The sequence below is a fragment of the Acanthaster planci genome, linkage group LG15, assembly GCF_054643075.1.
Source record: "Acanthaster planci isolate LZ-2023a linkage group LG15, COTS_SCS, whole genome shotgun sequence".
Taxonomy (NCBI): domain Eukaryota; kingdom Metazoa; phylum Echinodermata; class Asteroidea; order Valvatida; family Acanthasteridae; genus Acanthaster; species Acanthaster planci.
This window is the reverse complement of record NC_141791.1, coordinates 9,538,075-9,565,041: the sequence shown is the minus strand read 5'-3', so window position 1 is coordinate 9,565,041 and position 26,967 is coordinate 9,538,075. Positions and strand designations below refer to the sequence as shown.

The 26,967-nt window shown below is 39.9% G+C and overlaps 2 protein-coding genes and 1 pseudogene across 3 annotated transcripts in view; 1 reads left to right on the top strand and 2 right to left on the bottom strand.

Moving 5' to 3' along the window:
- Positions 1–1,562, bottom strand: part of gart (phosphoribosylglycinamide formyltransferase, phosphoribosylglycinamide synthetase, phosphoribosylaminoimidazole synthetase) — a 135,654-nt gene extending 134,092 nt beyond the window's left edge. For both annotated transcript variants that reach the window (XM_022226874.2, XM_087146574.1), the window contains exon 1: positions 1,339–1,562. The gene's annotated coding sequence lies outside the window, so the exon portion shown is untranslated. The remainder of the gene's footprint in view (positions 1–1,338) is intronic.
- A 2,370-nt stretch (positions 1,563–3,932) lies between these two features.
- coq3 (coenzyme Q3, methyltransferase) overlaps positions 3,933–26,967 on the top strand; it is a 66,679-nt gene continuing 43,644 nt past the window's right edge. The window contains exons 1-4 of the mRNA XM_087146576.1: positions 3,933–4,049; positions 14,472–14,754; positions 18,637–18,879; positions 24,930–25,089. Of these exons, the coding sequence (XP_087002702.1) occupies positions 14,488–14,754; positions 18,637–18,879; positions 24,930–25,089 (670 nt within the window). The 5' untranslated portion in view covers positions 3,933–4,049; positions 14,472–14,487. The remainder of the gene's footprint in view (positions 4,050–14,471; positions 14,755–18,636; positions 18,880–24,929; positions 25,090–26,967) is intronic.
- Positions 5,022–6,187, bottom strand: LOC147796677 (uncharacterized; annotated as a pseudogene).

Genomic DNA, 26,967 nt, shown 5'->3' with positions numbered 1-26,967 from the left:
TGAAGCATTTTGGTGGCGTTTTTTAAAATCAGAAACTTCAAAATGAGTGGATACATAGTGTAGGCATTGTTCGAGTTACAGAGATAATTTTGTTCATAAATGCCTTTAACCCATGACGTACATAGCACTGATCTGGTCCGCACGTGACACGACCAGCGCTCACTATTCGTGCACGTGCATTCTGCATGTACCATGCAGCATCAGGGGCATTTCCTGTGAGTGGTTGCTGGTGTGTTGGTGGTTTGCAGCTCTCGTCTGTTCTGATGTTCCTCGTGAAAATTTTGTTTTTCTGTTTCATATACCCACAAAAAGACAATTTGCAAACTGAAGGTAACAATTTCTGTTGATACATGTATAAACGTCGATATAAACGAACGCTACTTCCTGAACAGTAAGGTACTACTCCATGGGCCTTACTGGGTCCAACTTTTTGATGGTTCCGTGCGCTACGGCATTTGAAAAGTGCCCTGCAATCGTCAAGTGATCGTACCAGAGAAAACCTCTGTTTGCGCTTTCTGAAGCAAATCTTCCCCTAAAGACCCTACAATAATAGCTAACCTACAGTGTATATGAAACTACCAGGCTCAAGTGCGTTTTGTAGTGTTTTACCTATATTACTAGCAAAAAACTTAGGTTTTTCTACCACCCCCACCTCTCATCCCTCAGCGACCTGAACACATCTGCATTACTTTATAGTGTGGTTCCCTGACCACAGATGTCCCTGACGTCTCCATACATAATCTTAATGAGAGTAGCCTGAATTATAGGGACTGGTATCCAAAGCAACATAAATGCTTGTTACGCAAATGCGCTGCACCTGTTTTGTCACATTTGTCACAGAGAATGTATTTGTGTGTGGGTCGTCGAGGGATGAGGATGGTAGAAAAACCCTAATTTTAGCCAATATAGGTTAAACACTACAACACACACTTGTGCCCAATAGTTCAATATGGGTTTATAACGTCTTTAGGGAAAGATTTGCTTCAGAAAGCACAAAGGGAGGTTTTCTGTGGTACAATCACCTGTCGATTGCGGGGTACTTTTCAAAAAGCCTGAACATCGTCAAGATTCATCAAAAAACTTAATCCCATCCCATTATCACTGGCTGACCGGCACTGCCAATGCCATGATGACTGTAAAGTGTAGTCATGAAAGTAGTGCCAGCCTACTTTTCGTACTAGTGAGTAGGCCTATGTCATGTGCTTAGGCCTAGGCCTACATGTACTTTAAGTTTCAGTTTCATGACTTTGACTGAGTTGTTTTGTAAAACTTGTTTCCAGTAAAAGTAAGAAATACCATTTGAAATGGGAATAGGGAAGGACCATCACGCTATCTTACCAAATTGTTCAAACTGGATCAGTTGGGTCTAATTATCAGCACTCATGCAAGCTGTCAGTCTTAAGTTGTAATCGTCCGTGTTTCACTGTTCTTCAGGCCTAGGCCTACGTACGTAAAAGACACAAGGCGCACGTGCACTGCCTGCCTAGCCTTCGTGTAACATGCGTTCTCAGACTAGACATGGATGACAGTACGGACACATGTGGTTGGCGCGCCATCTGTAGACGAATCCGATTGCTTGCGAAGATTGGCCAGTCGCCAAAACGTCATAGGCCGTTTTCCAATACTCAACCTTGTCTCCGCTCAGCCTTCGTCTCCAAAACCAATACCTGATTGTGGGTCTAAAGCGTTTAAATCAAATTAAAATACTGTAATATTTGGCTCGTTTGCATCTTATTTGATGTTCTGTGGCACTTACTATTGCGCTTACAACTTCAAAGACAGGTAGTTAAAAACAGTTTAAGGCAAAGAGAGGAACCATAGTCGAGTATTGCAAAACGACAATAGGCAAATCCGACGACCAAATTTAAAATAAGAGGTACTGTATTTGTTTACACCGCGTACGGTGCAGCGCTTTGGGAAACCTCCATGCCGAAGGCGACCTTTGGGGAGCTAACTTTTAGCAGTTATGAAATTGAAGTCTCTCTTTAGGGTTAATCGGATCTTTGTTCAAAAGTGGTGCCAGAGAATACAACCCGTCAGTCACGTCAGCCTGTTGTCTGGCATGTCTGGTGTAGTTGGCAGATCTCCGTTTTTGCTTGTCCATAAGCCTACATGTAAAATCAAAAGTGCGCTTGGACACATTGGAAGAGTCTTTCCGCGGCCGCAGCATTCACGTAGGTAGGCTTGTGCATGGCTTGTGCAACTACAACTTACAAGTGCACTACGACTATCGTCAGATTGTGGGACATGTAACTATTATTAATAATCGTGGTATCAGAAATTTTGCATTTTGCGTAGACCCGTAAACAGGGCCCAACAAGTATACGATGGAGGAGTATTCGTTGGGCCCTGTTTACGGGTCTACATTTTGCGTTGCCAGTGAGTCTACAATTGACAATTAGGCCTATTCGCCCAGGTAATCAATAAATTATAACCCGAGGATAAGTTTTATTCAAACAGAGTGAAAAATTCAGCATGTTTCTGTAAGTTTTGATAATTTTTGATAAGAGATGGCATTTTTCCGAAATTTGTAAATTTTCCTTCACCATATGTTCACCGTGTCTGTTATCACCTACCGTCTGTCTCTTTAACAGTTATATCTTACGCCATCCTGCCCCTGGATATCCGTTGCTGGGTTGCCACATGTCAATTCTTAAATGGCCAAAGGTGTCTGAAGGCACATTTAACTGCCAAAATGCTCATTTTTTTGGAGTCAAATCAAGGGCTTCTGCACTGAAAAACCTTTGCGTGCGTAAAGCGTGCCCCCAATCTCAATTAGCCTTCGGGGCAATAAAATAATAGCAAATAACTACATGTACATTGGCATTATTGTCTCCAATTTTTTGTTGTTTTTACACAACTTGAATTTTTCAGTAGATGTTTAGAATTTTTAACATTAATTTTCAGTTAAATAGTGCAGGTTCAATGATATGGTTATAACTCTTGGGGAATTAAAACTCAGAAATCAGACACTTTTAATGATTGTTTTAGACATCCATGATAGAATGAGTCCACCAAGAAAATTAAATTTGCAATACGCAAATATTTATTATTCCTTCGGCAAACACCAATTTAAGCAATAAAATGGAATGTCAAAGTTGTTGCTGTAATTAAGAAAAAAAGTTCTGGTGAACAAAACTGAAGTTATTCAATGCCAGATAAATAAGTGTAAGGTGACGCACAGCAGTTATTCCCATCTCGGTCTTTCTTTAACCCTAACCCTCCTCAATCCTTCACCTGTTGGAGGATTGAGGAAGGTTAGGGTTAAGGAGAAAACTGGAAAAAAATAGAGTAAATTACAAGTAATATGGAACTTTACCACAAAATAAGGTTATTTTGTTACCTCTGAAAACTAGATCATTCTGTTTATCCTCATTTATTCATGTAAACAAAATGCTTTAAAGGCCATCATAGAAACCTTTTCTCGATACTGGGATTCAGACACTCCACCTCCGCTTGCATACGATGCGTACACAGATTTTCACAGTTATCGTAGAGGTTCTTATGAATCAAGTTAAAGAGTAAGAGTTACATGTAAATAACAGAGAGGACACAATAATTCAGGAAGGTGAGCAGGCAATCTGTATTTTGATCGGAAAATGTGACAGTTATCGCGATAATAGAATAAACTATCCTATGATGTAAAACCATGGCTTGACCATGGCTTGACCTATGGCATTATATGGCCTACGTAGTCCGTGTAACTTGGACTTTACAAATTGCCAGTTGGAAATGGTTGAGCCATGTAGCCATGTCCAAATATTTAAAAGGGGGATTTGTAGAGTCCAAGTTACTTGGACTGTGCCATGGCCCACAAGGCTATGTATCCACACCAGAGACCGGTTTTCGAGGGAATAAGGCTTTTTCTTTAATTTAAGAAATACAAACAAATCCAAGATATATTAGCTAATGTCCTAATCACTTTTCCTCAGTCACAGGCAATGTGAAAACAACGATCAAAACTTGAAAACCTTGCTTTTGCTCAACGGAGCAATCTCCGATGCTGTCACGAATGCGCCACCCATCGATGACCATGACCTATTTTCGAGGTTTGTATAGGGGGTACGGTGCCCAAGTGAAGCCATATGTAAATTAAATGTTTGCAGCTGCGCGGCGCCTCTCGTACGACCTCATTTCATCCTATACAAATTGGGAGTCGTCTTTTCGCAAACCAACTTCTTTTTACCTCGCAAGGTATTAGTATGATTTTAAATTTCAAATTAGAAATAAAAGGTAAAACTATAGCAGGTGTTTCTTTGCTTTTTAACTCCAAAAGTTTCCTACTGTGTTGTGTCCTAACACTGATTTATTATCAAGAACATCATGATCAAAATGTAAAACTACGGATAAAAGTTAACGCATCGAAGATCACGTTTCAGCAGGCTACGAACTCACAAGACTTAGATTCTGCCACAAGAACACAAACACGATTAAAACATGTAGATCGTGTCAACTTGTGCACGTGCGTAACACACTACATACATAACACACTTTTTTTTTGTTTTTTTCAGTTGCAGCTAAGCCTGTGTTTCTTTTTCATTGAACAGGAAACCATTGAAAGTGGTAAAATGGCAAATGTTTTCAATTGAACACACATCATTTATTTCTAACACTGAAACAAACAACATGTTTAGTACTTACAATGGAGATCATGTGATAATAATTCTCCCTTGGAAACCTGACGAAAGAAACTGTATTCATAAACTTTACTCCTCTGTGGGTTGGAGGCAAGGGAGACCATGGTAAGGAAAATAAAATGTATCCCCTGCACGTGGACGGGTGACACCGCAACAGTACTTGATGTGTGTCCAGTGCAAGCAGTTTTCAAACATGCTTTGGCCCCGTGACGTTAGGTACTGTAGATGGAGTTGGCAAGTTCAATGGGTTGAAATCGATGGCAAACACAGCACTTGTCACTGTCATCAATATCTACATTGCTGTCATCATTATCAGTTGACATTGATGGTGCTATAGCCGAAGCACTGTAGTGTTCTCATGCAGGTGGCCAACTTGGACCAGGGTCAGATAGAGAAGCTGTGCAGGGCTCTTTTTCTCGGGCAAAAGGGCCGTTGTTTATGCATTGCATGCATTCTCACAGATTGAGTATCAATTGATCCCTGTCGTGGAGTTGGCCCGCATTTGTTGCTGACAAAAGGGCATTATATGTGCTCTCGAATGGCCCAAAATATGCCAAATCAAGTGGCTGCGAGACATACACTGTAGCTTGTATGGGCAGGCAAGACAAACAGCAAAAGATTTTGGTCTATTGCCCAGTCAATCAGTTTTATGTTGATGTGAGATCAATGGCCCTCATAGAGAAGGAGTATCGGCTCGTCTTTTGATCAACTCAACGTATTTCAAGAAATGTGATGAGAGGTACCTGTATATCATGGAAGTATTGGACCAGCCACTGTTGATAACAGTCTCACCTGTGCCAGGTAAGCAGCTGTTGAGTAGCTTCTGTCCCACACATGAACATTGTCCTGGGAATACAAAGCATGGAGGTAGTTGCTGTCCCAGAGCATTTCCTGCACTGATGATGGTAACAGTCATTCCTTTGCCACTTGTCATAGCAAGTGGGTTGGATGATGAGGCTGAGTCAACGATGAAATGCGGGGAACGGTTTTATTTGACACCCTTCCCATGCACATTGAAGATGCGCTCTGGTGCTGCCTTCAATTTGTATTATGTCATCACCTCTTCAAGCTTAGTGAAGTACATGTATGTCTTCACCACTTCTTCGTAGGTTGCCTTTGCTCTCTACAGATCAAGGCTTTGTGGCTTTTTCACACTCAGCTCAGGCCATCTTGACATGAAGTTATGGAACCACTTGAGGCTAGGTGGAGGATTTTCATCCCTTTTATTAAGACTGACTGCATAAATTGTGGCTGTGCCAATGACTGTATACCCTGCTGTATCCATAGCCTGGTAGAACCATCTTCTGCAGGGGACTGACCAGGTTCTCCTCAAGGCTGAACAGTGGAGCTGGTCACGACCTGGTGACTTCTGGATCAACTTTTCCCTGAAGGCCATCCCACAATGTGGTTTCAGGGACACCAAACCCTCTTGCAGCACTGCAAACTGACTCATTCTCATCAACAACTTACCAAAATGCTTTTGTTACCATTGATGGTGAACAGTTCCTGTAGGAATTTGCCCTAGTCTTCAGCACTAGGCTTGTGCACATGTTCTGAAAGATACAAAAATGATATACATGTATTTTGCTGTTTGGGTTTCAATTGATTGGTTGTAATAATCGATGAATACTTGGCATAATGATTCTTTAATCAAAATATATTTTTACTTATAGGCCTTCACTGTATAAAACCTTCAAAATGCATTTTACTATTGCAGTGGCCTGTAGTTACATCAGCGCCCTGATGAGGAGAGAGCTAATTAATTATGCAGCCCACAAGCCACATTTTACCTTGCGCGGGCAGAGCCTCAACATCCATAGTCTCTGGGTGTCCACATTTCATTCTTTCAGTTAGATTATACTTCTTTATTAATCTTCGAATGTAAATTACTACTTTATAAACACTGTTTTGTAAATAATCAATGCTGATTCCAGTGTATGTAATGGTTGAGGGTAATTACACGATGCGTTTAATGAATGGCGGAGCAATACATGTATGTTTAGCCACAGCTTTGTGGCTGTGCCTATGGGCATTGGGTGTTTTCGAACTTTCTAGAGTCCGGTCTTTATCGCCCGAACAGAGATATTGACAAATGGGAAGAACTACCAACATAGGGCTGGATAACTCAGTTGGTAGAGCACTGGTATAGTGTTCTACGTTCTAATCCCACTCCAGTCAATTTCTTTGTTCATCTTTATAATCGTTAACTTTTATGTTAAGAGTAGGCATTCTAGAATTGGTACACTTTACATTCCCATGCATTTACACATGCTGATATACAGTATATTGTTTATTATGTCGTTTTTATATACATGTACTTGGAATGTACTGTATTGTGTTTTGACAGCAGCTCGAAACTTTGGGGGTTAATTGCCTGCATGCTTAGGCCATCGCCAGCAAACCTACATCTAGCTCTAGAACTCATCACTGTCTGAGCTACCACACTGGGGTAATTTACTAAGTGCATGTGTTATACAGTAAACTCCGGCTAAATCGGCACTCTCGGGACTCAAGAAATTTTGACAACTTACGCAAATGCTGACTTGTGCTGTAAGTCGTCATTTTGCAGACTTACACGTACACATGTATTGCCTATGTACATTATGAATCCTTGCACTAATTAATGGCTTTGATTTACCCTGGTTTATTTCTACCTCCATGGTCGACCCCTGCAAATTCGTTCTCGATTATTATCCTCACAGGCTGCAAGTTCGATAATTGATCATGTGCCCCTAAGGACAAAGCAAGGACGGCAAGCCACTTGCATATCACATCACGACTCGACAGTGGAGTACATACATGGTCGAGATACAGTTACAGTACAGAAAACATACACTCATCCACACATGCGCATTGGTTAAGTTTGTTCAATATAGTCTGGATACCAGACCCGATGATTCTGACTACCCGATGAATCATTATTAAGGGTCGTCAGGGAATTTTTGGGTAGGGAACCAGACTATGTTCAATTATGGCGACCCCTAAAAAGGAAAGAGCGCATGCGTGTAGCCCTAGAGGGGCTACTGGTATTGAATTTTTTTCATGCCGACTTACACAAAGGAATTTTTGTGGTTTTGTGGAAAAGGGACCAAGAAAAACATGCCGTCTAATACAAAATGACGACTTATAAATGCCAACTTAGAAATGAAATTTTCAATGGAAATGTATTAGACTGTCAGGAATTTTGTCAACAGGCCGACTCAGACGATATGATGAGTTATGCAATGCCGATTTAGTCGGAGTTTACTGTATTTCAATTGCATGTTTTGCAAGACCACTTTTATAACTCCGAGAATAATAACTACTGTGTGACTACATGTATAATGTACTTTGTATGCAACATTTTTTTAGTTTAAATAGTCATGTCAAAATATGGAGGGCCTGACGTTTTGATCCTAGCAGAATCTTTCTCAAAGGCAAAATGACAAGTGGACATGACAAACAAGCAAACAGGGAATCAACCAAGCATGGATGAATGCAAGAGGACACAAGGAAAGGTCAAGAAAGCTGCAGGCTGGATAAAGGGGCAAAGGATAAAGGGGAGTGCATGAAAGGCATGGTTGAATAACAAAGGAATGTAAGGTGGGAAGAGATGAAAGAAAAAATACAATGGATGAAACTGGACCCAAAGTGGCAGGGGGTTATAATCTCTGGACGCTCCTCTGGTACCACCCACATAACCAAAGGCACTATCAGTTGTAGCTCTTCTAATGTCATATACACGTATATTATCTCTTGCAGAGTGTGCAGTGTTAAGTATGTTGGAGAGACCAAGAACACTCTCAAGAAGCGTTTCTATGGCCACAGATCGCGGTCAACACCAAATGACTAGACACCCCTGTAGGCCACCACTTCAACCTTCCTAACCATTCTATGTCTGACATGATCTTACAGGGCATAGAATCACTTCAGTTCTGTGAAGATGCTGTTCGCTTCAACAGGGAGAAGCTTTGGATCAAACGCCTCCGCACCATACAACCCCATGGCCTGAACATCCAAAAGAGAAACTACTAATGAATCCCTTCTCGGCAGGAATTTCTTTCTGAAAGCCGACTCCAAGAATTCCAGCCTCGCTTGGCCACGAAGGCTCACCTGCCAAACCGTAAATTCTCGGTTTGTTGGCCCAGCGTGCTCTGCACGCTTTTGAATTACACGCTGACTGTTCGGTGGCATGCAGCTCTACTCAAGCTTCCACATTCCCGTTGCCTCTTTTCAAAGTGGGGACTATTGTGAAGCTGGTGATTATGATGCAAAATCGGTCTTTTCATTTCTGGGCTACACACAAAGACCAATTACCATATACACAAGAGCTAGGGTCTGCCTTCTTTCATCGTGTTCGCTCGAGCATGGGCCGAGAATAATAGCTGAAAAGCGAGCTGAGGATCTCAATTTTTACGGTGGCTATAGCCGCCTCCCGGTGCGAAGAGGTTAACACTCTTTTCTTTCCCTCTCTTTTTTCTGCAGATTATAAGATTCTGCTAGGATCGAAACATCAGGCCCTCCATATTTTGAGACATTTATTTTAGGTCATTGTAGTCAGCAACCAGTGTGCAGCGGTTTTGTATTACATATCTTTTAAACAGTTATGTAATCATTTTACATACAGGGTTGGTTTTGAGGTGCAAACTCAAGTGTTGAGATGAGACTGATGAATCAGTGAATATAAATACTTCATGAAACAAATCATATAGGGAAACTAACTAGGTGCTTATGAATGATTATAAAGATGAACAAAGAAATCGACTGGAGCGGGATTTGAACCTGCGGCTCTTGAACACCGTACCAGTGCTCTACCAACTTACATTAGCTACTCAGCCGTATGTTGGTGGCTCTTCCCTTTTGTCAACATCTTTGTTCGGGGGGCGCTAGCCAGGAGCCATTAAACCTGAAACACAAATGGGAAGAGCCACCAACATAGGGCTGGGTAGCTCAGTTGGTAGAGCACTAATACAGTGTTCCAAAGGCTGCAGGTTCAAATCCTGCCCCAGTCAATTTCTTTGTTCATCCTCATAATCAAAATAAATACTTGATAGCATATCTGGTGTCCGATTCATCCTTGGGGGAGTATTCTTCTTGGTGTCTCATCCAATACTGGAGGATGGACCTACCACCCCACCACCAGGGGCAACCTTCATGTACATGTACATTTAGGTTGTCGCACTATGATAACTTTGTCTAATCAACGAAAGCAAAATGCTCAGTGTATATTGAATTACATTTCTTTAAAATGTAAGTTTCAATGTACGTGTAGGCCTTACATATTTTACGTGCATACACTTTTAGAAAAAATTTTCATTGAAAAGTAAGCTTATTGCATAATTTTAATTCATCCCTTCCATGTGTGAGGGCACAAACATTTTGTTCAGGTAGTAAGAAAATGCTGTAACGAATATGTCTTTTCTAAGCCTCTGCACTTTTCCCCGCATGCCTCAGTTGTCAATGAGTCGCATGCTTAGAACTGTACGCGGCATGCCCACATCAACCAAAAAGGACCATTGTGTCTGCCACAATCAAGTCTTCCATTCAAGAAAACTATACTTTTTATTTTATTACTTTGTAAGTATCCATACATCTAACTGGGATTTGAACCTATGCTGTTAAGAAACTTTTAGACGTAGAAATACGGCAGTTTGAGTGACTGCGCAACACGAGCGCTTGTTGACAGAGAGAGTCAGTGTGTTCTGCATTAAGTTATGGTTAAATTAAGGCAGGGTCAACATGATATTATCATTATGATGAATATTTAGCAATAGTAAAATATATTCATGATAATGAATATTAAAATATTAAATATCTATGATTATTTAATATTCATATTTAGTCAGGTATGAATATTCATTGTCCCCTGTGCCCCGACACCTGTCAAGCGCACATGCACTATGTTCTACATTACTTGAAAATGGCTACTGTCATGGCGTGACTACTGCAATGAAGTGCGTGTGCCAAGTACAGCCTAAAAGTCACTTTTCAGACACCCAGCCCCACTTTTCCCCAGCTACTGGTAGATTTCGAGTTAACTGGGTAGTGTATATGGTAAGTCATTGGGGGGAAAGTTTCTTTGATTTGTGGCATTGTCTAGACAGTATATGGAACTCTTGCCAAATTCCCCACACAGACATATCACTTGAGTCCCTGTGCACAAATCCTATTTCAATAACTCAAAGTCACTACTCTGTCATACTCTGTGTGACTTTCAGCAAATGTAGTTTACAAGGAGTCGTAATGCTATGGTATGAGAGGTGAATGATCCACAGGTGAAACAAAGCTATTCAATCAAATTTTCCTGTGACAGCAAATCTGAGTAACTGAAAGCTCTTAAAAAGGTTTGAATGAGGATTTCAGAACACAAGACTAAGTATTTTTTGAAAAACTCGGATTTTTACTTGCCATGAGGAAGGGACATGAAAACAACTGGGGTTACCCATCTCCTGAATCCACTCTGAACGCCAGGAAATATCAAATAGCAATACAAGGGTATAGGGCATTTCAAAACTGTCAAGGTTTTTTTTTATGTAAACTGATGCAAAGCTAAGAGTAGGCATGGAGCACATAGTGAGAACAGCATGGAACGGGCTGCTTCCACTTCTGTCTGTACACAAGGCCGTACTGGGCTACAATGTATCCTAGTATAGTTTGATATTCCTGACTCTTTTAGGACACATTATTGCTTTCTTACGGCTGATATACCACTAGGGAAACATTTGTGATGTCCATATATAGAACTATTGCCAAATACTGGTACTTTTAGCTTCATTAATAAAAGGCCTACATGTTCATGTACATGCTGTTGAACCTTTTTGAAGAATTTCATGTTATAAAAATTTTGTATGAAATTCAGAAAACAGTGATGTCTGGAAATTAGGGCACAATTCAGCTGAATGTTCCCTAGCATTCATGTTTTCAAGAAGGTTGAAAATATGGAAACCACCATGCGAACTCGTCAAAACCAGTCAAGGGGAACAAATTGCTTGATCTCAACGCTTTATGCTATGGAACTTTAATGTGTGGAGGCGGGGGTCAATGCCAGATTTTGCCAAATTCTACTCAATATACTGACTTATAATGTCAGTTTGCAAGCTTGCTTAGTGACATTAAACTCTGCGGAGGATTTTGTGCAGATTTCTTTATGATCAGGACAGAAAAAAAAGTCTCTTGGTCCTTAATCATGACATGTAGTACAGGACAGGACAGGTTTCTTTCTTGTTTTTTGATTGAGGCAGAACACGCCAAACCCTTCTAGCTTTCTTACCTTATGGTCATCACGAATTTTCCCAATCCTTGGATTGTGCAAATGTCATTTCAAATCCAATTTAAATCTGATTTGAATGGTATACTTTACCTTGTACATTGTAGATGTGACTCTGAGGACTCATGCTGATTTACAGCTGAAAGTTCAGGATTTGGCCTTGTTTATTGGGTACAGTAAACACTACAAGAATAGGCAATAGAGAAGTTGGCAATGTAAGCTGAATGACTAGCATGACTTGTGAACTACTTCTATCACTTAAAGCTTGATATATGTAATAATAATTCCTAGGTGCATTGCAGTCATTTACTAATGGAGTGGCAACTGCAGAGAAGCCAATGAATTTGCAGACTTTCATCCTCTTGGGCAAAACTGAACTTCAGGCCAAATTGGCAAAACCTGGGACTGCCTGTAAGTGGCACAACGAAAAGAGTTGACAGCACTGGCATTTTAAGCTTAGACTCTGAAATCTCAAGTTTTCTTCACAAATGATAAACAGCAATATCTGGGATAAAATTTGAAGATATTTATTGTAACACTTCAACCTAGGTGATTTTTGAGGGGGTGGTAATGCATGAAAACATATAAACTTAAAAGGAAAAGATAGAAATACAAATTTAAGTTATTAAAAAACAGCAACATTAAATCTATGCAATTTGAGTAAAAGCAAAACTTAAAAGGAATGACCTACATTTATAACTGGTAGAGATAGTTGAAAATCAACAAAGCAGTGAAAATCACCACACTTAAGAAACAAGATCAGTTGAGTAGGAACTGATTATACATGTACAAAACACTACTAACAAAAGCACGCGTACATTGCAGAAGATCTAAATTAAGTTAGCAATAAGTTGTTCATTTAAAAGAACAGTTACTTCTCATCGATGGAGTACAATTACCTAATCCATTTAGATCTGAATTCTAGCTAGGAAGAAGAAATTGATGACAGAACCAAATGGCAGTGCACCATGATTTTGGACATTCATGAGTTTCTTCAAACACTAACATAGACAAGGCACTAACATAGACAAGGCAAACCTTCGAAAATGATTACCTTGTGATTATCAAGAGAGTGAGGCATTGAACTACTTCTCATTAGACTTGCTCTTTGAAATTTTGTCATGTCGGTGATAATTCTGTTTGGCTCTTTCTGAAAAAGTCGATGTTGACTGTCTACAGTTCTTAATAACGAGCCATTATATTTATGATGGGTCTATGTCACAAGTCAGTGATATTTTACGCCCCCTATTTGTTTAAAGTAGAGTCTCCAAATGCATTTTGCCAAGTTAAAGCTAATTTCCTTTGTTTCTTTATGCAAAGTTAGGTGTGGCAGTGCATTGCTCACACCTCCACATGTTCACAGATACAGGAAACTTGAACAGTTACTTGTTTGCATAATAGTACCGGCTCACTGAGGCATTGATTTCTTCAATTCTCATCATCCTCTACAATTATTTCAAGCCTACATGTGCATGTTGTATAGGAAACATGCACGTTGGGAGAAGGCATTTTTTTCATGAGAAATGCAGAGAGCCCTATGTGCTGTTGCAAACAGAAAAAGTAGTTCTCATTCTTCTTGTTCTTGCCAAAGCCCATTCACTTTGCACACGTTTCTTCCATCCGGGACTTCAGTCTCTGCATTTTTGCATCTTCATCAAATTTATAGTGGACGTCTTGATTACGTTGTGGTGAAATTTAATATCATACATGCAATTTTGAACATCTATGTGTTTTAGCTCATGTACCTGTACTTTATACACAGTTTTTTAAAGGGCTATTTTTGGTCACTTAGTAACTTAATACATGTATTAACATCACGGTATCATTGACTTCCGAAAATACTTCACTTTTGTATGGATGACATCAACTTTGTGTCTTGGTATGGGTATACCAATACATTTCCAATATGATTTTCATGATAAATTCACATGCATGGTGTACATGTACAATTACATGTGAGGCATAACGTGATGTAGATGCTTGATAGCCGATGCCTGACAATGGAAGCACAACATTAGGTGCACCGCTGTCAATGCACAATGATGGATTGTATGATGGTTGATAGACAGTGGAGGGGTAGTGTGTGATGCATGGTCATTGACAGTAGACAAACAAGGTTTGATATGTGAACGGGTGATGTTTTTAGGAGCACATCTGGAATTCCATACCAAATACGATACATGTAACACTGCATGCACTGAATGTTAATCATTATTATTCTAAATAGGGGAAATCATTGAAAGGCAGCCATTATAGACTACATGTAATTATAAGAGGAGGTACATGTATAATTACTATGGTGGCACCACACTCAAATGTGCATTCTTAAATGGAACCCATGTAAATAAAAGTATTCATGGATAGTGTTCAATCAAACAGAGCAGTATATCCAGTGTCATCTTACTGGTACTTCATTTTTGTGAATCGGCACAAAACTGCCTGGAATGTCATGCAGTGAATAAATGCTACCCACATGAGACACTCTAGTACTGGTACCAAGATCATGTTGTAAATTGCAATTGACACTAATGCAACAACAAACCCAACCATACTTTAAAAAATTTGTCTTTCTCTTTTTTCTTTTGCAGAATTTCCCACTTATTCATGAATGCATCATTCAACTTCGGCGACCAAAGATTGTTGCACACAACTGTTGATGAAGAAGAAGTAGCTAAATTCAGGAGTCTGGTTCAATCTTGGTGGGATGTGAATGGTGAATTTCAGGCACTTCATAGTCTGAATGATCTCCGTGTTCCTCTGATAAGGGATGGACTAGTCAAACGGAATGGTTGCCAGTCTCTACTTTCATCACAACCACTTGCTGATACATTCATCTTGGATGTTGGCTGTGGAGGAGGTATTCTCTCAGAGGTGAGTCTATAATGAGAGTAAAATTTGTGTGCCTCAAACCTGTCTTTAATACTTGGGTTATCATTTGATTCAGCGATTACCCTCACTGTACATTTACACAAGCTGATACACTGTAATTGTACATTGTCATTGTCTCCACAAAGTAAATCACACATACAGGGTGCGTTTGAGTGAGCTACCTGCGTTAACAAGAGCGCATGAACGGCAGGAGTACGCCATGTGGATCAGCGAGAGTATACTCCCTGTCATGCAGGAGTATACTCCTGGCCTGAGAGTAATGCGCATGCATCCTCACTCATGTTGACAGGAGTAACAGCGTGAACGCACCCACATTGTACATGTACCATACCTGTTTAGGTACTGTATGTGCACACTGTAAAAACAGCGTAATGAATCATTTTGGTTTCATGAACTGACACTCGGGAGGTTATGTGCTCTTTACACACTGAACTGAAGATGATGATTTGGTTTTTATGAACTGATGCATCACACTAAGAAAATTCATTGAAATTTATAAAGGAACAAAAGTCATGAAAAAGTCTGGGGAATTGAGAATACTAATTTATTTTTTATTTTTGAATCAGAATGTACAATGTATATGCATCTACATGTAGGTCTGAGAAGAACAAGAATCCACGCAGAGACAGGAATATGCATTACGCTGTAAGAGATTGACATTCATGGGCCAATAGCAAAATTAGTCAAGCACTACATGTGGCTATTCAGCCAGTAAGAAACTTCATCATGTACGAAGGGCACTCCAATTAGATATAAGGATATTCTCACCATTTTCGTGAAGAGAGAAAAGTTTTGCCGGAGTGTAGTTTTCCGAGAAAATCGCATTGGAAGTTGGTCTCTTTTTCAAACGTTTATTTCCCCAGTATTTAACATTTCTTGACTTGACCAATGCTACATGTACTTCCTGGAAGAAGGGATCTTAAATGAAACAAAGCTACAAAATAATATTTATAGAGGTCAATTAAATTTGTTTACTTTTTAAACAAACACTTTTGTCTTTTGAAAATGCTGAAATTCTCGTGACTTGTGTCTCTGTGTGAATATGGCATACACAGTACAGGTGTTTGCCATAGTGCATGCCTAGTGCAAAATTGTTCCATTTGTATCTGTTTCCAGAGTCAGCTGTGTCTCTTCGTGAAAACTGTAAAATGGGTTTTGCTTATGGTTTGAGGCTATGTTGCTAACACTTTACCTACATGTATGGAAGACAACTTTGTTTCTTCGTGAAAACAGAAAATGCAGTTTAGTTGAACTTTGCCCTTTGGTTGATTTCAGTAGATTAGGTAAAAAGTGATTACACCAGGATGTAGGCATCATGCACATGTAGCTTAGTTCATCTCAGCTTCTGACATTCTGCAGCCCCACAGGCCTGGGCGTGGGATGCCCTGCACGGTTTTTTTTAAAGGTCTTCTGGCTTACGCCTTCGCTTCGATATCGCTCATTCTGATGGTGCTTCTGAAAATAGAACAGGACAATTGCCGTTTCCTCCTCATTGCCCCATTCTAGCCAAGGCAGGTGATCAACTCGGCAATCCACCACCTCCAGGGAATGTTCATCGAATGTCCTCCATCCAAGCCACTCATTCCTTCGTGGTTCTTGGGTGATGTTCTCCTGCTCCTGGCCGGCCTTCCCTTTGAGCCAGAGAGCCATGCCTCCCTCCTTCACTCGAGTACATGTATCAAGCTTGCAGTCCTACTGGCTGTTGTTATATCTCATCTGAGCAGTGAAATTAGGGCCCTCTTCGTAGCTTATGGCCACATCTGATGGGAGCCACTTGGTGTGCATCTAGTTCCGTAGTTAGGCTTCCTTACTAAGAATTATACTCCCTCCTTCCGGCCTCTGGACATGTTTGTTGCAGCAATGCAGTCGTTGGCAACCTCCTCTTCAGATAAACTCCGGTGTCCTGTCCGCATGCTGAAGTGGACGGACATCTGGGGGCCTGTCTCACAGCTGTTCATCACATCTACCAGGCCCTGTTGCCCAGTTTCTAGAGACACTATTGTGCTTTGGATGGTTTGGACTATTAAATTGACTGACCTACTAGCCCAGATGACCATGTAGATATTTGTGCCCATGATCCTGATGATGCCCGGGCCATTTCCTCATCCTGTGCTTATTTCAAGGGGGTTTCAGCAGCCTCAGGTCCACCCATAGAATCTTGACACAGTTCCTGCCTAAACAGTCTAAATGTACATGTAGTCAGTTTACCGGTTCATGTACGTATACATGTGCATGCATCTTTTCGTTGATCGAAGCCAGGTTAACTGAGACAAGCTTTACTGACTTGTTTGTTAAAGAATTCATCTGTCTGGGGGTTTGGTGGAAAAATCGTAAGGCCAACTCGAAAATACATATATGTACATGTAGGATATTAACTTGAGCTCAAAAAGTCAACTCGAAACTCAAAAAACCAACCCCAAAAGTCAACTCAAAATTCAAAGAAAAGAAAACCTCCAAAGACTGTATAAGGAAGTGTCCAGTAGTTAACTGAGATGAGGGGACATGTGATCACTTTAGAATGCAACAGGAATATATTGATGCAGAATCAGTGTCTTAGCTAGGCACTGCATATAGGCTTGAGTAACATACCAAACCCTGGTAATTGAAAGCGCTCACAAGTGTTCACGGATGAAAGTAAAATTCCAATTTTGAGATTTGTGGGTGTGCCAGAATACTTTTAGCAGGTTAATCATAATGTGGAATCACTATAAATGTACACATGTAGCTGTACATTGTAGGTGTGGCAGTACTTGCTGGTTTAAAATCACGCATTATAATTTCACATTTTTGTATTTTCAAATTACCATATTACTATTTTCAGGAATAGGTTCCTGTAATAAATTGTTCTTAGACACACTTTTTATGCATCTTTACACTCTTCTGAAACTATTTGACATCCTCATGGGTGAACACTGTTACAAAAAAATTCACATCTTCACATTTAAAATTATCCAACTTTTTTGGACAACTGAGGATGCTGTTGCTACAGTGTGAGTCGGGAAAGACACTAATATGTTTTTCTGTTTAAATTGTGAGTTGTGATCTTAAAATGTGGTTGGTGAAAAAATGTATGAAATTGTTTCATTGTTGTCTTAGTGACACAGCCACACAGCTACATGTATGTTTGCCTGACTAGCATAGGGCTACTACCTCGAACCGCACAACACTCTGTTGCCCATAACATGTGTCGGAGCACACAACAATTCGTGGTCAGTGTCGCACGACAGTGAGTGGTCAGGCCAGGAAGCAAGATAGCAAGAGTTGGGAAATCCTTGCCTTTCATAGAGAATTCAGATTTCTCGTATCATAAATGTACATGTACATGTAACTCTTTAGAGGAATATCCAATGAGGATTACCCTGCCACTGTCTGTAAGCAGCGTGTGTGCAAATACAGCATACATGTACGTAATGCGAAATGACACAACACTGGTGCAGGCTGGCTATGGTGCATGACGGAAGTGTCTCCCGCCCACATGGCAGGAGGGCGGAGCAAGAGCAGAGTGGCGACATGCGGGGCAGGTCAATCATTCTATGCATATTCATGATGGTCGCAAGGGTCAACTGCGATGCACAACTGCATTCAATAGCTTTATGCACACCGATGCTACAGTGATGAAGAAAACTCTTAGGCATAAGTGCAACATAGAATGAATAACAGTAATTCAGAGATATGCGACAATACTTTTGTAAGCTGTTCACATCAACTTAAAATATGTACGCAAAAGTTTACAAAAGAACTCATGTGTAATGTACTTGGTCTGGGTTTTCAGCAATTGAAATTTTTCTCTGCTTCACATACCGGTACATTAAAAACCTGTATGCATTGCTCTTGACCCTTATTGTTTATGACTTATCCACACAGCCATTAGCACGACTTGGTGCAACAGTCATTGGTATTGATGCTGCCTCAGAGAACATACAGGTGGCTCGGGAGCATGCTTCCCATGATCGCCTACTATGGAAGAGAATAAATTACATCTGTGCAACAGCAGAAGAATTATTGAGCACAAATGGAGAAGCATTTGATGCAGTTATTGCTTCAGAGGTACTTGAGCATGTCTCTAATGTTGAGGGCCTTGTTGCAACATGTTCACAGTTAACTAAGGTGAGTCACTGTATGAAGTTGTATGCATTAAGAGCCAAGTGCTGAGTTAAATCAAGTAATTAATTCAACTATTTGACCTTCCAGTTGATGGAATATTCCAATTTCGGTGATACTGGATGGCAGATTGTTTATGAATAAGGCCACAACAGAGGCAGTTTTATTAATGCACAGAACTGCATGTTTTAATCACAAGAATAGTTTTTTCGACTGTTGCCAGCAATGATAGAGAAAAGATTTGAATCTATGCACCAGTAAGAAACCCATTGTCCTCTGTGAACAAATTGTTGATTTTCTTATGAAAAGTGCACATTGCTCCCACTCCTGTATTATGCCACTATAACAAACACTGCTATACTACCAAATATGCCACTTGGCTCCTGAATTTTCGGTGCACTGTCACTGAATATTGAAATTTTACTTCAAACACAAGACACATATTCAGTACTGAATATAATGACTCTAAAGATGAGGAAAGTCTTACAAAGGAATAATGGTGTCAACATGTGGCGCAATCCGTGTCATTCATACTATGGCGCCAACCGACTTTCACCTTGGTTGCCCCGGCCTCCCGACCAACCCTTCTAGGGGTGTGCATTTGCGGGTATTTTTAGAACCGGGTACCCGTTTTTTGTTAACATCGGGTACCCGGAAAAGAGATCGCCTGATAATGGCATTGCGCGCAACCCGGTGGATCACATGCCCGAAACACGGTTCTTTTTGGTACCTAGGAAGCAAGCAGAACATTGTTCTAAACGTTTGAGTTAATCTCTCCTACCTTTTTATCACACGAAATTGTTATCTTCAGTTTTCAAATTTTGTGTGGATGTATGAAACAAAAAAACAAATCTTCACGGGAAACGTCAGAAAAAAGAACAGAGCTGCAAACCACATACATGATATACGCACCTGCAAACGCTCAAAGGAAATGTCCCGGATGCTGCATGACCACGGACACGCGGAACGCATGTGGCGTGCACGAATGGTGGGCGCTGGTCGTGTCACGTGCGGACCAGATCAGTGCTATGTACGTCACGGGTAAAAAGGCTCAAAGTTTTATGTACAAAAATACCACCGTAACTCGAACAATGCCCACACCATTACATCCACTTATTTTGAAGTTTCTGATTCAAAAAACCGCCACCAAAATGCTTCAAATGGCGTTGAAAGAATCAGAAGTCTATATAGGGTCAGGAGTCATCGCAAGTTCATTTCTTTTCTGACGAGGACCAGTACGTTGCATAAACCAACGTAGCTGCAACTGTGTAATCCTGGCTTTCAAGACGCTGAAACTAACCTGATTGCAATGCGGGCCCAATTGTAGTCCCCTTCAGGCAGTCCAATCGCTGACACTGCAGCAGCCATGTGACCGTAAAAAGAAAGGTCATGTGACCACACATAAGGAAGCCCAAGTGAAAAAAATAGCAGCGCTCCATGTTGTTAAATGACTAAGCGATACGAAAGTTTTTCCACACGAAGGTACGTACCACGATGAAGTGGTTTAGTTTTATAAATACTTTTTCAGGATAACTCCTTTTTCAGGATAACTCCATTCCCCTGAGGTTCAAATTGTCGAGATTTTAATGCATAAGTACTTCAACAAGTGATATTTGATTGGCCGACTGTATTATGACTTGCACCTGTCAACATTTCCTTTTTTTTCGAATGAAAAAATACTTGGATTTGAAATGCTTTAGTACATACAGAAAAAATTATTCCTGCTTTTTTGGTCAATTCCTCATCCACAGTTCCGGTGAATTACTGAGGAAATTCAAGTTGCTTTAATTTAAAAATAATTTTGAAACGGAATATTTCTTGGTATAAAACTTAACTAAACTGGTTCTCTGACTCTTTGGGTTTTTAGTGCACATTTAGTGCTTTGATTATAAAAAGAGGCCGATCAACCGCACAATCTGTGCGTGATCGCTACTTACCGCACGCCGTGTGGAGTCCAAGTACCGCAGGAATATTACACAATCCGCTCTCGCTTCGTCGTCAATCCTGACATAAAGTAATTTTCATTCATATTGTTTTATTTGACAAAAATACTCTTAATTCAAACAGTAAGCACTACTTATTCTGCACAAAAGTCATTTAGGCCGACAGGGTGTGATAGTTACAAATACAGTCATGCAAGTGTACATCAACAGCGCTCCCCCCTCATAAGACAAAACTCCTTCGGTCTCTTGTTCATATAGGTTTGGTACAGTCATTTTCCTAGTTCCGGATCGCGAAAATTATTCAGTAAGACTGCAGCTAAAAAATCCTCAAATTCGAGTGAAATATGGTCAGAAGTCAACTTTGTGTTTGGATATACTTCAATTTTTTTTTTCAAAATCTAAGCTTTTATATTTGGATTCACAGGATCGATCGACGAAAGTGATGATGACACCTTTCCTAGTTCTGGATCGGTTTAGGATCGAGACAAAAACGTCTTCACAAATAAAAAGTAACCCCACGAAAAATCCATTTTCAGCCAAAACCATTGAAAAAGTTGCTTTTCTAATAGAGAATCTTTTAATTTTGAGAAAATTAGATGAAAAATAAGAATTCTAATGAATTAAAAAGGTAGAAATTGCGTACGGTTTGACTCGACTTTTAAACTGTACAGTGAGCTATCAACGTTATCCTCCCCGCGCCGCACAGTTGACGAACCCATTACGTCACATACATTTCTGCTGCGCCCGTGTAGTTGAGTTCGCAACGACTTTGCGTGGTAACGCCGCGCGATCCGAGAGTGGGGGAAAAGCTTGCAGTTTTCGCTAAATTAACAAAAACGGAAACTCTAAAAAAGTCATTTTAATTAAGTGGACATTAGATGCAAAGGTTTATATGACTATTCAATTTAAAGAAATATTTAAAATCACACGTTGCGAGTGACCTATCGCCGGTGAATTTTAGTTGTTTTTCACTCTTGTGAACTAGGAAATTCCAGAACTAGGAAAACGACTTGCGGTACAATGGGCGGAGTGGGTAACAAAATTAGCTGTCGATCTCCGAATTCAAGTTTCATGTATGACCGCAGGACCGGGTTTTCATCGGCACGGTGGTTTTCCATGAAGTCTGTCCTTCAGTAAGAAATTTCACAGACATTTTATGCATGAATGTTTGTTCCTAATAAACTTTTTACGGGTACCCAGCCCGGAAAAATGGAACCGGGTTTTGAAATCGACGGGCGGGTACCCGGCACAGGCCTAAACCCTTTGGTGAGCCCAGACGAGCGGCTAGCCAGGTAAACCTAGGTGATGAGTCCGTTTGGAGTGCCGTATGCCGCCAACACGTGCTGCTCAGTCTTTCTTCAGGACGGACATTTAAGGACAGACTTCAGGGACGGACATTAAGAGACTGACCGGACAGACAGACGAAGAAGTAATGGACACTGACACCTTTAATTATTGGCTTCAAATAACAAGTACAAGGTTTTTAATTACTGATGTCTTTCTTATTGGCAAGAAATCGAATAAATAAAGTTCAGCACCTTTGTAGAGGGTAAGGACTGTAAAGCACAGCCAGAACTCCTGGCCCTCAGTGCAACTACAAGAACTCCCAGGATTCGTCCCCATTCACTGTGGGCGCAGAGCAGCGATCCAGACACACGCCTTTCCTCCACAGTGCCCCGCAATCATCTTTCTCACACTCACACAGTCCACCGACTGGGGCGCTGCGTAACAGCTACTAGCTCTGCTAACTCGCTGCAGCAATTTTTAAGTGATGTTTCAAGGGGAACTCATGAGAAATTTAATTTCATTCTTTGACTTCCATATTGCGGAAAGGAATCAATCACTCTGGACCTGCAAACACAAAGCTAAATCACTTTAAATGTGGTTGAAATTACCCTTTCCATTTTCCACTAAAAATTCCTGTACTTGTGACCTACATTGCTATTGGTACTGTTGTTGGGATCATTGGAGCTTCCCTTTTGTGACTGCATTGATTTAATCATAGATTTTTTCTGAACTGTTCTGATTTTGGTACGGTATCAATTTATGAGATCAATACGATATAAAATTAATCTTTATGAGAAAATGTTGTCGTACATTTATTTGAAAATGTTATCCATTCCACAGTTTGTGGTAGCTGATAATTATTTATTGTGGTTGCTGATAAATAATTCTCAATTACATGTATTTTATCTGATGCAGCTATCTTCCTTTTTGGACCTCCAATAATTTGATTTCCATTTGAAATATCATCATGGTGGTTTTATAATAAACAAAGTTTGCATCAATATAACATCATTACAAAGAAGTTTAACGTACACATTCATGACTTTTATCCATTAAAAATTTATTTCCATTTTCTAGGATAGATTCTAGATTTCGGTTTTAGATATGTCAGCTGCCTTTAAAAGTTCTATTATTATTAAACTTAGAGAATTTGCCTGAACTGTGCAATCCTTTCTATTTTCATTCTCGGGTTAGACCCAAAAAATTAGGATTGTCACAGCTTACCTGAAGGACATTCATGCATGTATCCGCATGTTAAACAACTACATCAGGGTCAGGTCCACCCTGTGCTCTGTCATTTGGAGGTTTGCCTCCTTGTGTTTTCATACGTGACATGTGACAGCAGGGTAACAACCTTGCTTCAAGTCACTGGTGGCATACTTGTCTTTTAAAGTGTATCTCCTGATATTTAAATGTCTTCATGACAGTGCTCCAAGTTATTTAAGTGATTTGCTTGATGTTAAGATTCCCAGTCGATTCACCCGTTCCACTTTGGACTCGTCTAGGCTTACTCTCCCAAAAACTAGGCTGTCTTCTGCTGGTAAGAGGATGTTTTCTGTGGCTGGTCCCCGTCTCTGGAACCAGCTTGAAGTTCAGCTTAGAGAGTCTAGGAATGTGGAGAGTTTTAAGACCGGCTGAAGACGTACCTTTTTAAACAAGCATTTTTAGTTTCTTAGTATTGATTTAACTATAGTACATGGAGGTTTTATTTATTTCTTATTTACATGTATTTATTCATTCATTTAGTTATGTATTTCTTTATTCATACTTGTACTGATATACCGCGCCTGGGAGCAGGTTGATGGATTGGGCGCTTTATAAATGTCAATTAATATTATTATTTATTACATAAACGCTTTTTACAAGTGAACAGGACTTCTGTTGCCCATATTATATCTTAGCAGACCAACTTTGTGTGTTGATGCTTTAAGTATTAATGGTTTAATGTGTGAGACAGTGTTGAGTTATATTGTACAGCACAGAATTGCTGAACCTCAGACAATGGATTCATGAGTTGAATGGTAATTTTAAAAAAATGGAATCTTACAAACTCGAAAAACATCAAGCGATAATGGTGCCTCTATTTCCTAATATGGACTGTGTGACATTGCTCTGTTACAACACTTTTCAGAAAATATTATTGACAATGTACATGTAATGTGGTATAGATTAAATGGTTCAATCAGTAAAATGAGATTTTTAATGATACTGGTAGGTGCAAAATTAAGAAAAGCTCAAACCTAAAAATTACCAAAGCAGCATGTGTTTCCTTTTGGTGTTAGGGTACCATTTGTCCATAAAGGCAGAGTTGTAGACTAGAGTCAATTGACTTGGACTTAAATCTGGCTTGAGTTATTATTTTTGTTATTGATGACTTGACATTTAACTATCTGGTTTTGCTTGTGACTTGACTTGGACTTACGCGTTATGACTTGTTACCAACACAAGTCAGAAAAATAGTCAGTCGAACCCATTTAAGTTTTTAAATTAGACCCATAAACTTGTGCCTTCAGCGTAAGACTCTGTTCAGCTCCGGACTTCCACTTCAGTTTTGTCTGTCCAAGGCCATGTCTGAATCACTTGACTGTGGCTTGAAATCACGTATCGCTCGAATTGACTCGTAACTGGATAACTGGACCATATTGACTTGTGACTTGACTTGACCTATGACAAATGGCTTCACTTGTGACTGGACCAAATGACTTGTGCCTTCAGAAATTGCTTTCGTTGTTATACATTCATTTTCGGCTAATTGAAAAATGGATGTGCTTTGTCAAACACACATGTATGCATTACACATGTTACACCCTATTGATGATTTTACAGCCGGCTGGATCCATCTTCTTCACAACTATCAACAAGACCTGGCTTTCCTTTGCCTTGGCAATTGTTGGTGCGGAAGATATAGCAGGGGTTGTACCATCGGGTACTCATGACTGGAATAAGTTTATTCCTCCACAAGATCTTCAAAGGTTTCTCCATGCTAGTGAGTAGTAACTCTCTTTGTTTCAGAATACTGTGGCTATTCAATTATATTACCACTTTTTTAGAAGCAACAGTATAAAAGAAAGAAAATTTTGATGACAGCATGTGTTGACAGTCAGAGGGGCCAGATGTTTATGGCTTTGAACTGCATAAATATAAGTAATGCCCCTTTCGGGTTTTTACATTTTTCACTTTAGTTAAGGACAATTCTGGTTAACCAGTTGGATTGAAACCATAGGCAAATTCGAGTGCAAACTATAGTTGACCATTAATAGTGTTTGAACAGTGTATGGTCAGAAAAGTCTAGTTGACTATTTGGGACCAGGCCCAGTGGTCTGGTTGTATTGCTGGTTATTGGTAGCTCTTCTTGATAAAGAAAGGAGAGAACCAGCGGCGTGAGAAAGGTCGACTAGCGGTGACAGCAATGGACAATGTGAACGACAAATGTAAGTAGAAGTGTACTGTTTTGCATCTTGTTATTAGTTTTAAATTTATGGAATTATTCCCTTCTTTCACGGGAAGCTAACATAGGCCTATCATCTGGCAAGACTGCAATCCATAGTTTTAGGGTCTATATCCCAAAGCTTCCCACTGATGTTAACATGATCATGATGTACCCTTAGAATTCTGGGGTTTGTTGTCTGTTGCGTTCTGGGCAGTGGACAACAAACCCCAGAGTTCTAAGGGTAATTATTATGATTAATGTGATGACCATATAAAACTGTTATTAAATTGTGCTGATGTTCAGGCCAAACTTGGATTTGTGCTTATTTAGTTTACTCCATTCTGAGTTGACTTGCCTTTAAATGAAACCTGTTCATTAGGTACACTAATTAACTCAGTAGGGAAAATAATATATATTTGCAACATTCAGGATTGCGTTGACAGTGACCTTATAGTGAGGCTCTGCATAATTGTTGCTTTCGGTATAGGGGTCCATGGTGTTTTGTAGGGCCGAGGGGGTAAATGGCACTCAAGGCAAAGACAAGGGTGCCATTTGCCCCCGAGGTCGTTCAAAACCCATGGACCCCGTCACAGCAGGCAACAATTGTTTTGTTATACCATGGTCGTAGATTACACTGGAACGGTCTTGTGTGTAATATGGGCATGTTTTATTCCAGGATAATAAAACACTTAAAAAACTTGAACAGTGAATTAGATATTAAATTATAAGGAAAATAATTTATTGTAATGCTCTTTGTTGACCTTTGGGGGTAGAAATCTAGGATTTGTAACAAACTGGTTTACTAGAGAAAAGTGGGATTCATAAAACAGTGGGAGTTTTGTTGACTGGTGGAAAAATAGTTTCTTCTTGTCTCCTCTTCTATCTTGTCAGTGTCATGAGCATTTTATATGAACAGCAATGGCGATTGCAGCAGAAACAGTGATCGGAGCATACTCATCCTCGAGCACAGCTGGGTACACAAACAGAAGTTTTATAACCCATGGTCAAAGTGAAGAGAGTAGCACTTCCAAATGGACACAGTGCTTCATGTCCCCTACACAGTGCACACCTCCTACAATAATTGGTGCGTAGTACCACTGCGGCTATCACCCTTGTATAATACTAGGACAGTACCATTTTCTTCAATTAACTATTAACTATATCAGGCTATGGAAACTGCCATACATGTATGTATTCTTGACTTTAATAATCCGTGTCTTACTGCGGATCCAGTTTTGCATCATTGAATTTTCAAATAATTCTGTGATTACACCCGCTGAAAATTGAATTTAAAAGAAAATCTTAAAAGTAAGTACCTTGACCTTTTAAAATATATGTATTGGACCATAAAAGCAGAATTAGTGAAATTTGTTCACGAACAACAAAAAGATGGAATGAAAGCGTCTAAAGGTACTACACAACACCTGTTAAAGA